The sequence below is a fragment of the Triticum dicoccoides genome, chromosome 1A, assembly GCF_002162155.2.
Source record: "Triticum dicoccoides isolate Atlit2015 ecotype Zavitan chromosome 1A, WEW_v2.0, whole genome shotgun sequence".
Classification (NCBI taxonomy): Eukaryota; Viridiplantae; Streptophyta; class Magnoliopsida; order Poales; family Poaceae; genus Triticum; species Triticum dicoccoides.
Window position 1 is genome coordinate 408,058,383 of NC_041380.1, and position 11,739 is coordinate 408,070,121.

General features: G+C 42.2%; 2 protein-coding genes across 3 annotated transcripts in view; both read left to right on the top strand.

Annotated features, from left to right (window-relative positions):
- The first annotated feature begins 1,070 nt into the window (after nt 1-1,070).
- Nucleotides 1,071-9,558, top strand: LOC119276202 (probable AMP deaminase). Its single transcript, XM_037557217.1, has 19 exons — nt 1,071-1,539; nt 2,217-2,398; nt 3,108-3,297; nt 3,765-3,943; nt 4,029-4,080; nt 4,167-4,294; nt 4,398-4,577; nt 4,680-4,747; nt 4,831-4,973; nt 6,056-6,117; nt 6,219-6,332; nt 6,897-7,037; nt 7,763-7,915; nt 7,988-8,041; nt 8,120-8,230; nt 8,384-8,557; nt 8,743-8,823; nt 8,994-9,092; nt 9,198-9,558. Exons 1-19 carry the CDS (start codon nt 1,128-1,130, stop codon nt 9,264-9,266), a joined length of 2,592 nt encoding a protein of 863 aa, XP_037413114.1. The 5' UTR covers nt 1,071-1,127; the 3' UTR covers nt 9,267-9,558.
- Nucleotides 9,559-11,359: 1,801 nt separating this feature from the next.
- Nucleotides 11,360-11,739, top strand: part of LOC119276208 (anaphase-promoting complex subunit 1-like) — a 25,271-nt gene continuing 24,891 nt past the window's right edge. For both annotated transcript variants that reach the window (XM_037557221.1, XM_037557229.1), the window contains exon 1: nt 11,360-11,738. In XM_037557221.1, the coding sequence (XP_037413118.1) occupies nt 11,486-11,738 (253 nt within the window). In that variant the 5' untranslated portion in view covers nt 11,360-11,485. The remainder of the gene's footprint in view (nt 11,739) is intronic.

Below are 11,739 nucleotides of genomic sequence, written 5' to 3' on the forward strand. Positions count from 1 at the left end.
AGAGAAAACACTTCAATCTATCCGCTAAACTAAAAGAAACCAACATGGCAAACTAAATTTCAAAATTTTCACCTAGCCAAAACAAGGCAAATGGGAGCACGTGTTCATTAGGTGCCATAAAAACATTTGGTTTCAGTCGATTAGCTCAGAGCCGTTGGATTGGAAATGGACGGCCATATCACCATCTTCTTCCTCCAAACGTTTTCCTTCCCACGACCTAATGTCCATCTTCTTCCTTAAACTGGATGTCCATGTACCGCATACGGCAAATGGTCTAGCAGTCGGCCTTCATCACACTCCATCGGTGGTGCTGCCGCGCACTCCTCGCCGCCCCACCCTCTTTCGTTGCCTCCGTCATGCTCCCGCTGCCCCAACCATCTTACTAAACCTCCCCGGGCACCAAAATTTCTACGTGAACTAGCCCCCCCTAACCCGTCAACCTTCGGCTCCCCACCACCGGTAGTGTACCAACCCAACGGGCTAAGCGGTCCAATAATGCAAATGTTCACATAAACATATATTTTCACTATAGAAACTTAATTTTCTCTATGCTATACATGCCATGGGGAAAATCGAGGGTGGTCATAGACCATCCTGTCCACCCCCTAGCTACCCACCCGCCCTCCACCTGCGATGTCGCTGGTGCGTCGACGCTCCTGATCAAGGCCTTGCCTGTGTCCCCCGTGCCTCGCCGGCGCTTGTCTCGGAGCCCCCTATCTTCAACCTCGGGCCTACGCCTGGGTCTCTCTTTAGAATCGACTGACCCAAAAGAAATTTTCAGCCGATGAAAGAGCATTTGGGAAGGCAAATAAGAAAAACATTCACCCATTGGATTCCCTCCCTGCCCCACCACACCAGATGCTCTTAAATTATTCTCACCAAGAACTAAGCTCTCTTTCTGAGAATTAGGGTACAAACCAAGGGGGGCTCAGCAAAACCTATTGATAATCACCAGTGACTCACATCATCATGTGACCAAAAACCCCATCTGGCGTCCCCGTCACCATCCTCATGCCCCCCTATAAATACGCTCTCCATTCGGCCCTCATTGATTACCCATTGCGCTTCCTTCACCCTCCTAATCGCCTGCGTTAAACCCACCCAAGCCGCCCGTCACTAGACCCCACATGGACTCCGCCTCCGCCTCCTACAAACTGCAGCTCGCCTGCGCCGCGCTCGTGGGCGCCTCCGCGGCCGCCGCCTCCGCCTACTACCTGCACTGCCGCGCCGTCGCGCAGCTCAGCGGCGACATCGTCCGCAACTCCGCCGCCGCCAAAGGCGACCGGGAGCGGCGGCGCCCACGCGAGGCCGCCGGGAGGAACCCCCCTCCCCCGCGCCGCGCCGCCGCCGGCTCCTCCTCGCTCCCCGATCTCTCCTCCATCTACGCCGCCGGCGGCGTCGCCAGGGGGTACCCTGTGGAGGAGTACGACGACGGCGATGGGGAGGGGGTGGGGCCGTACGTGGACGAGGCGCTCCTCGCCGCCGCCGCCTACATGCAGATCCCCACGGGCTTGCCGAGGCTGCAAGTGGGGCCCGAGGGTACGTTTGTCTTTATATATACTGTTAACTGCACGCGTGGGCAAGCGCGGCTGGCTGGGTGCGGCAGAGTGGATAGGACTGGGGCTTGCCTTGAGAGCGCTAGGTTGTGAAATGGCTTGCGGTTGGGGGCAGTTTGTGTGAGGTTTCGGACCGGGTAGCAACAAGACTAGTGTAGTACAGACTGTCGGTATGATAACTTAGTGGGCTTACCCCCTTGCAACAAGAAATAAAACGTGGCACTCTTATCTTATAAGCCCTGTTCAAGAATTCATCCGATTAACCAGTTAACTTGCCGATTAATCCCTACTCGTAGGGTCACCGAGTATCCGATTAACTGATTAATCACCCGAGTAATTGATTAAATGGCCGATTAACTTGCCAATTAGCCTATTAATCCCCTACTCCCCAGCCAACCGAGCAGCTACCAGTTAACGATTTCCTCAACAATGCTTATAAGTGTTCCTGCAGTAAACATTTAGTGCTAAAAATTATGTACTCTACGGACATAATTCAGATGGAATTTCTGTAAGATAAATTCAAGCTCCCTGGCTGCTCAAGAAAAATATAGCTGTTGGTGCCATGACAGGGTGCTTAATCATCAGGAGATAGACTTGTAAATGTCCCTTTTTTTTCTTTTCTATCTATGGTAATGCAGTAACAACTAATGATCAATGCAGGCAATAAACAAATCGTTCGTTCGGGTTCAAGCAGACGGGTTGGATTAATCAGACCAAATTCACCCAAGTCCCCTTTTGCTAGTGCAAGTACTTTAGAGAGTGCAGAGGGGTCAGATGAGGATGCCGCGACGAAAGTCAACGGCAAACTTGATAATGGCTATGCGAGCACAAATGGAAATCTTGTAAGTTCCAATCACCCAGTTGCCATCCAGTTCTACCTTTTCTTGTCATAATTGTTAGTCGCTTACTGGCTTACTTATATGCTCATCTTCTATATATTTTTATTTATGCTAGGGTAGACTTGACATAAATTTTCATATCAGAAGTCTGCAGATCATGAACATGAAATAAGTGAATTTATGACTTAACATTGTTTCATACTATTGAGCATTAAGTTATTCTTATTGTTTCATCTGCTCTTGTTTCTAGAGTTTTATTTCCTTTCCTGTCATTTTGACTTCAATAGATGTGATATTTAATGAGCTGATGTATCCGCATAGCCTTGCTTTATGCTTACAAAAATGAATCATGATCACTGGAATGTATTTAACAATCTATAGTGAACAATTGGGATGCATTATAGAAGGCCTGAGCATCAAACATAATCTTTAGCTTCTGAAAGATGTGCTAGAATAATGTCAGCCTGTTTAATGTTACTCAATGGTAACAACCTTTTGTCTGGTAGTTACTCTACAGTTAGTAACGTTGCATAATCAATCTTCTGGCTAGATTTTGTCATAATTAGGATTTAGGAATGCAATAGCAGTATTGTTTGCTGATATGCACCAATTCTGTTGAAGGCATATATTCTTCACTTTCTTTTGGTACACCAACTGGAAGTCTGGAACTGATCCGAAAAAAGTTACATTTTTACGTTTAATCCTTGAACAGGAGGGAGAACATAAAGGAAATTCAGTTGTGGAGAATGGGGCTGGAACACCATTAGATGCAAAAAACATGACTCGGTCTCATAGTATATCCAATGATCTTCATGCGGTTCAACCTGATCCAGTTGCTGCAGATATTCTTCGAAAAGAACCTCAGCAAGAATCATTTATCAAGCTGTTAACTGCACCTCATGGTATGACAATTGAATATATACAACACTGCTAAAAATTGTATGCAATGAAGTTAACTCTCCTGCAAAAGAAAGGAGATATGAGTTGTATTTACAAGCTTGACAAGTGCAGTTTGTGTTTCGCAAATACAGTGCATTTTTCTAACAGAATATTCACATGTTATACCCAATGTGGATATGTAAGATTTCTCCATTTCAGTCAACTTTCTGCAAGTAAAGAACATTGTTAAATCGTGCAAATGCCAAATTGTCATTTCCCTTCTTGATTTGCTAGTGATCCTTTTCTTTTGAATGCACACAAGCTAACTTAGACACGCTCAAGATTTGTTTGTTATTCACATGAGTAGATGCTTCTAAACTAATCATCTATTTGTTGCTTTCTCTCCAAGAATTTCTGACCCACTGGGTTGATTTTTTGGTACCATATATGGGTGAAAGGTTATTAAATATTATTTTCTGTCTGATGCCAGAGATTCCATCTCCTGATGAAATAGAGGTCTACAAAATCCTTCAGAAGTGTCTCGAGTTAAGAGATTGTTACCTTTTTAGAGAAGAGGTCGCTCCATGGGAGAAGGAGGTCATAAATGACCCCTGTACACCAAAACCTAATCCTAATCCATTCACTTTTGTGCCTGAACCAAAATCAGAGGTAGCTTACTTCTGCTTGTTTCATTGTCCCAATACCTTTTTTTTGTCTGTTTTGCCTTGATTTCAACTCTTGATTGTGGTTTCAGCATGTTTTCCAAATGGTCGATGGTGTTGTCCAAGTCTATGCGGATAAAGACCGTAAGCACTCTTGCCAGTTTGCTTTATTGTTCTTAACTAGGCTATTCCAGCATCCTATGACTCATTTATTTCTCCCTTTTTCTCAGGTTCGGAAAGGATTTATCCTGTTGCTGATGCTACAACCTTTTTCACCGACTTACATTATGTTCTCCGGATGACTGCCGCGGGGAACACAAGAACTGTCTGCCATAACCGATTGAATCTTCTAGAACATGTAATCATGTAGTCACTTATTTTGTGGCCTGAGTGATTCGGTGAAATCATTTGAAGCTCTCCTATCAGTCTTTTGTGTGATATAGGTTTTTATTCCCTTGCAGAAGTTCAAATTTCATCTGATGTTAAACGCGGACAGGGAGTTTCTTGCCCAAAAAACTGCACCACATCGTGATTTTTACAATGTTAGGAAGGTCGACACTCATGTTCACCACTCAGCATGCATGAATCAGAAACATTTGCTGAGATTCATCAAGTCCAAACTGAGAAAAGAACCTGATGAGGTACATTTATGAATGTTATTCTGAACACTGCCGTACTTCCTTTTAGTAAATATAGCATGACTGTTGACTTATAATCACAATTATTTATGATCTGTCAATTAGGTTGTCATTTTCAGAGATGGTACATATATGACTTTGAAGGAGGTTTTTGAAAGCTTGGACTTAACTGGGTGCGTTTTGCATTTTACACTGTGTATATGTAATGCTGATTCCGCTGCCAGTTGGTTAATCTTTTTTCTTGTTTTTTTCTTAGGTATGACTTGAATGTTGATTTGCTAGATGTCCATGCGGACAAAAGTACGTTTCATCGTTTTGACAAATTCAACCTTAAATACAATCCATGTGGCCAAAGTAGGCTACGGGAGATTTTCCTTAAACAGGACAATCTTATTCAAGGTATTATTTGTTTCGAAGTCATATTTTTTCCTGGATGGCTTATTTATGTTATTGGCACTTTTGTGCAGTTTCCACATATTGTTGCAGAATGCCATGTTTCCTGTTCTATATTACCATCATAGTTTCTCCTAAACCTTTCACCCTGTGGAAGTCCTATGAAATGTATGTATGCATGTTTATATAAAAGTCAGGTAAATTTGTCTTGATGTACTGCACCTTTGCCCCTTCACTATGATCACATCCAAACTAGTGCTTTTATTGACAATTATGCATGTGTATTGTGTAGTATGCAACTTCTGATGAATTCCGATCAATTTTCTGATAAATTACTTATATCAATCACTGAGCATTAAAAAGCCATGTGTGTTACCAGTACTTGATATCGGCTCAGGCACAATTCCACAAATTTAGTATTTACTCAGGCGCATATGATTAGTACACAGTTAGGACCTTGTGAGCTAAATGATTGATGGTGTAAGCCCAGAAAGTGTCAATTGATATACTTGCTAGTCCTCTTTGTTATAGCCAAATGCCAACAATGGTAGCTAGAGCTTTTAAGCTGCTGAGCCGCGTAGTGGTGCAGTTATACCACTTAATGCTTACTGAGTGTGAGCAGTGTTTGTTGCTCTATAAGTAGACAAGAAAACATCATGAGATACTTTCGAGAAAAAAATACACGGTCAGGTTAATACATCATTATATGGCTCTTCTTTTTGTTGCAAAATGCTGACGTGTCAGTGTACATCCAGACCAAATAACATGTATTTATTTTCTCCAGGGCACACTATTGTTTTTTTTTCTGTTATATGTTTCACAAGGTTCTCTGGCCTAAACTAGGCCTAGTCCGAACTGATTCTTATCAATTAGCTTCCCAGATAAACACTAAATATTTTTTGCAAACTCAGCTTATGAGCTCCTGTGCTTATGAACTGCAAGCAACCACCCTTAGCTTCAGCTTTTCTTTGGTTGCGTCTTACTGGTTTTGCTTTTTATTGTGATTAGTTCTTATAATCACTTCATCAAAAAAATTAATGTTCATGGTAAATTTTGAGATATTTATATTGCTATTTGATTTAAACTAGGACGATTTCTTGCTGAGCTGACGATGCAAGTTTTTTCTGACCTTAATGCAAGCAAGTATCAGGTAAAACTATCAGTTGGATTATTTATTTTCCCCGTTTCTTATGCAGATGCAACTCTTTTTTGAAATGTTTGAACTTAGTCTACTCTAATTTGCTTCACCAGATGGCTGAATATAGGATTTCAATCTATGGGAGGAAGCAAAGTGAGTGGGACCAACTTGCGAGTTGGATAGTAAACAATGAATTGTACAGTGAAAATGTTGTTTGGTTGATTCAGGTACCCTTTCTCCACTTTTGCTGGTATTTATTATTACCTACAACAAGAAGTTCCTATAATTTCTTGCAGTCGGGGAACTGTACTTTGCAGACCATTATTTCTGTATAGTGACTTCCCACAGCAATCTGGTACTGCCTCCGTTCACAAATATAAGATGTTTTGGATATTTCAATATAGACTACATATGGACTGAAATGAATGAACAAACACACTAAAACGTGTCTATATACATCTGATTCACAAAAAAGTTAGAACATCTTATATTTTTGAACGGAGGGAGTAGTTGGTAAAATTTGTTCATCCTTCTTTTCTTGGGTGTTCCATAGTATATTTTGGATGTTTTCCGCCGTTTGCTCTTTGTAACAAATATATACTTGAAAAACAAACTGTGGGTGCCTAATTATGTTGTCCATCAGTTTATCTAGTGACTGCACTGAACAAATTATTCTTTCTGCATGAACAAAGTCCTCAAAATGTCCATGGATGCAGAGTTGGTATTTTATTCATTATGTTCTGATATGCAGTATCCCATGTAGATAATTATTTTCTCGTACTGTTTTGCAGATTCCACGCTTATATAACGTGTACCAGCAAATGGGCATTGTTACATCATTTCAAAATCTTCTTGACAACATTTTCCTTCCTCTGTTTGAGGTTACTATTGATCCAGCTTCGCACCCGCAGCTTCATGTCTTCCTAAAGCAGGTACAGAAACTCTGTTGTCATCGTTTTTGATTTGGATGCTTATCGTATCCCTGTTGTGTTTCTTGTCCCCACACGTGTCTGCCATTACCATCTGCTGGCTGCTGTTTATCTGCTTTTTATGTAAACCCAAGATTGCTAATCACTAATGTAGAACAAGTCTGCAAAATAACTTTGTGAAATCTCTGTGTAAAAATAAAATGAAACATTCAAGCGATAGATTTTTTGAAACAAACTGTAGGGAAGCCCCCATTGTATGTATCAGAAGTAACCCAAATGCACATCCATGAGACTTGAACAAAGGCGGTAGGCTTGTTTCAAGTGCTCACTTGCTGTCAGTGCTATGGATGGTCCTGGTATTAGTTTGAAATACACATGGCATTACTAGAAAGATCATGTTTATTTGAAACATATACTATTTAATTTGCAACATCTGGAATCGCCTAAACTGGTTAGATTATCTTAGTTTTCTGCATAAAATATCATAGGTTAGATTTCGCCTAAACTAGTTACACAACCATCTATACCTCCCATAGCATGTAAGCTAGTTTCCATTTCATCTGTGAACTATGAACTTCCAATTCTTCAGAATATACTTGGTCGATCGAACAACTGAGTTGTATGTGGGTGTATGAGGCTGAGCTAAGGAAGTACTGGGGGCAAGTTGATTCTCACCATTAACTAGATGAATCTGTTGGTTATAACAATTGTCTTCTTGGCCGTTGCAGGTCGTAGGGTTAGATTTGGTTGATGATGAAAGTAAACCTGAAAGGCGTCCAACTAAGCACATGCCTACACCTGAAGAATGGACGAATGTCTTCAACCCGGCATTTTCATATTATGCATACTACTGCTATGCTAACTTGTACACACTGAACAAGGTAGGCATATTCGTCTTCTATCTTTACATGTTACTAGTAAGTAATTCATATATTCAAAACTTCAATTTTCAGCTGCGTGAGTCAAAGGGGATGAATACTATCAAATTCCGTCCACATGCCGGTGAGGTAAAATATCTTCAACATTCCAGTGTTCGACTCTGACATTCCGGATTTATGCTTTCTCTAATTGGTATGGTCATGCAGGCTGGAGACGTTGATCACTTGGCAGCAACATTTCTTCTTTGTCACAGTATATCACATGGAATCAATTTAAGGAAGTCTCCTGTGCTTCAATATCTGTACTACCTTGGTCAGGTAATACTGCCTGTTTTGGTGTTTCCATCATAGGTGTAAATTTTGAGAAATTTATTATGTGGTTGCATTCTTTTAATACTGTGAACTTACATTTTTTAATGTTTAACTGATGGTGCTATTACTTTTTCACAAATTGCTTTTGAATCTTATCAGATTGGTCTGGCAATGTCCCCTCTCAGCAACAACTCCTTGTTTCTTGATTACCATCGGAACCCTTTTCCTATGTTTTTCCAACGAGGACTGAATGTCTCGCTGTCCACGGATGATCCATTGCAAATTCATCTGACAAAAGAGCCATTGGTGGAAGAATACAGCATTGCTGCCTCGGTACCCCCTCTTTCACTATCCTTCCTTTTTTCACGTCATGCAAAAGTATGTATGTGCTTGTGCATAAATGTGTGTTATTCAGTATGCACATACGCCTGTCTACATAACTTGAAATATGGTACAGAACCAGTGCATTCATGCACAAAAAGCATCACGAGCTCATAATCATTGTGGTATTGTTTCAGCTATGGAAGCTCAGTTCTTGTGATCTATGTGAAATTGCGAGAAATTCTGTGTATCAATCAGGGTTTTCACATGCTCTCAAGGTAAGCAGACCTCCTTTTGTTTATCTTTGGAGCACCATTGGTGGTTCTGAGGATTGCCATGTTATGTTCACGACTAGAATTCTCATTAAAAAATTGAGCAAATCCTTGCTTGCTAAGTTAAGTAGATGTAAATACAGGAAAACAGCAATGACCCTTTGATCTCTTTGCAGGCACATTGGATTGGCAAGAACTACTACAAGAGAGGCCCTTCAGGGAATGATATCCACAGAACGAATGTGCCCACCATCAGGATTGAATTCAGGGACCTGGTATGCACATCTTTTTCCTTTCCTCTTTTGTGTAATGCAGATTCGGATGGCCTTACCAGTCCTTTTCCATAAACCTTAACTAAGATTCTGGCACATGATTTTCAGATCTGGAGAGACGAAATGCAGCTCGTCTACCTCAACAACGTCATCTTGCCTGACGAGGTGGACCAGTAAGAGGCACCTAGGTGTATAAGCTGTAGCCGTCGTGGGGGATGAATCATACTTCCTCCAGATGAATACCATCTCACCAAACAACCACCACCAAAGTGGAAGAAGAAGACCTACAAAATAATTTCAGATCGCAGGTGCGGCTCACCATTGTGCTAGACTAGCATTACAGGGAGGCAAGTGCTCGGTGTGAAACTGTCGCCCTTTTCGCCTGTAAAGGATTGTAATTAACAAAGGATGCTGTGACTGTTATAACAATATATTGCTAATAAAGTGATGCCGCACTGTTTCGCTCTGACAGAAAATGTACCGAGGAAAGAGTTTTATTGCTAGACCTATTGCTGAACAATCGAAAATTTGTATAGGTGAATAGGTCATGGTAGCATTTTCTTGTCATCGGTATTGATATTATGGGGTACGAAATGACTCAACCTTTGGGTAGTAGACGTGTGACGAGTGGTATCCTTGTGAATCAGCAGAAAATGTAGGCCTACGTCACTGTGCGACCTGGCTTTGTGGGCAGTTGGTCTTTCAACATGAATGCGTGTAAAATCTTGCCTAGATGAGCTCACAGCAAAAAATGTAAAATATGACAAAAGAAAAACATGATAGCATTTTCTTCTTTTGAGAGGAAACACCAATATTTTCATTAACCAAACGGAAAAGAAACAAGTTCAAAGTGAAATAACTACTGTCTCCACACTACATATGAAGATATACAAAATCAACCCTTAAAAGTTGCAACACAATTGAAAATCGCAAGACACAGAGTGTTCTTATTCGAGCGCTGCTACACAGACATAAATTTATGGCTGACGCCTGCACAATCCTACTTGGCAGCATCAAGAGCTAGCATGCATGCAGGAAGCGATGTTGAGGAGGACGCATCGTTCACGGATCGTGCAAACAGTGTTGTGTGTAAAGCAATTCCGTTCTTCGTCTCTGAAGTCATGGGTGCTCGGCCTCACTACAAGATATCATGTATAAAGATGACATATATTTCAAGCTCTTTTAATTACCGTGATAAAAGCATATACCGCATAAAAAGGGAGAACATACAATTCTTTGAGTGTAAAATTCAATGGAGGGCCGTCTGGTTAAACATGTTTTTAGGGGTTTATTAAAAGAATTTACAGGGACCACTTGTCAGTTCACTGTTTGGGCCTGTTTGGAACTGCTTCGCTTCTCAAAATTCAGCTCCGCTCTTGAAAACACAAGCCAAACGGGGTAACTTCACAATATGCCGCTTCGCAAAAAAAAAAAAAAAGAATCCGGGGTCCAACTCCCTGTTTTTTGTGAAGCTCTTCGGAGGGTGCTCCAAAAAACTCTAGGAACTGAAGTTGGGGGAAAATACATCCACCACTACCACCAGCAAGTGAATACCCTTCGTTTCTTCGCGCGCCAGCCAATCAAATAGATCCTTTCCACCAAATTCCTATTCTTAAAGCTGGAGTTAACTGGAAGCCAAAAATTCTCTTTAGTGGAGCCGCAACTCATGTGTGAAACTGCTTCAAAGAGAATTTGGTGGAGTAAAACTGATTTTCGTGGAGCGGAGCAGTCGCAAACATGCCCTAGATTGATGAAGAGTGCCTAATTGCATGGATGAGCCCACAACAACCCGTCAATTTTTTGACCCAGTTCAAAAAAAGTTCATGGGAAGTTTCACAAAAAAATTTGAATGGACTAATTTTGTAGGCCCCCGGCGAGCGCGACGACGAAGCTCAAAATCTCATAAATTATGAACACTGTTTGAATTTTTGTCTTTTGTGCTTTGTCTTTTTTGTATTCACGCCAAATTTGTATTTTTATTTATGCATAAATTGAATTTGATGTTGAACTTTCGGACACTATTCGTGAGATTGTAGACATATAACTTGTATATTTTCCTCGAAAAAGAAACTTGTATATTCTCGCAGTTGTTTTTATTTAAATATTTTTTTTGCACGGTAGCACCCATATTGTCGTTGGAAGGAAAGTGCGGTATACCACGTTTCAGCCCACTAGGAAAATGGGCCTAAGCCCAACTCAATGCCCCACATTTCGTTCCCCCCACTTTGTGTCGAAAAGAAAAATTTCGTTCCCCCCACTAGGGTTCCTCAGTTTCCTCCTTCGCCGCGGCAAAAAATTTGGAAGGCCCCCGGCGAGCGCGACGACGGAGCTCGGTTTCCCCTCACCGGGCGAGACGACACCACATTTTGCCTCCCCACTCTCCTCCCTCCTCCTCGATGCCGCCGCCGGAGAGGGAGATGGCGCCGGCGATCGGGTCGCGGCAGCTCACGGTGCTGCGGGAGTTCCGCCCGCACGGGCTCGCCGCCGAGGAGGCCGACGGCGGGGGCCCCGAGGCGCGGCCGCTGCAGGACTACGACTACTTCCTCTTCGACCCCTCTGTCGCCGCCTCCCCCGCCCCCGCCCCTGAGGACGAGGCCGCCTCCTCCTCCGTCGCCGACGGCGACCACGAGCTCTTCATACGCGGCAACCG

Excerpts from the sequence above, each read along its gene's own strand:
- LOC119276202 (XM_037557217.1), top strand. The coding sequence starts at position 1,128 with ATGGACTCCGCCTCCGCCTCCTACAAACTGCAGCTCGCCTGCGCCGCG. Across the intron at positions 6,333-6,896 it reads ATGTTGTTTGGTTGATTCAG|ATTCCACGCTTATATAACGT; the intron begins GTACCCTTTCTC and ends ACTGTTTTGCAG. Across the intron at positions 8,231-8,383 it reads ATCTGTACTACCTTGGTCAG|ATTGGTCTGGCAATGTCCCC; the intron begins GTAATACTGCCT and ends GAATCTTATCAG.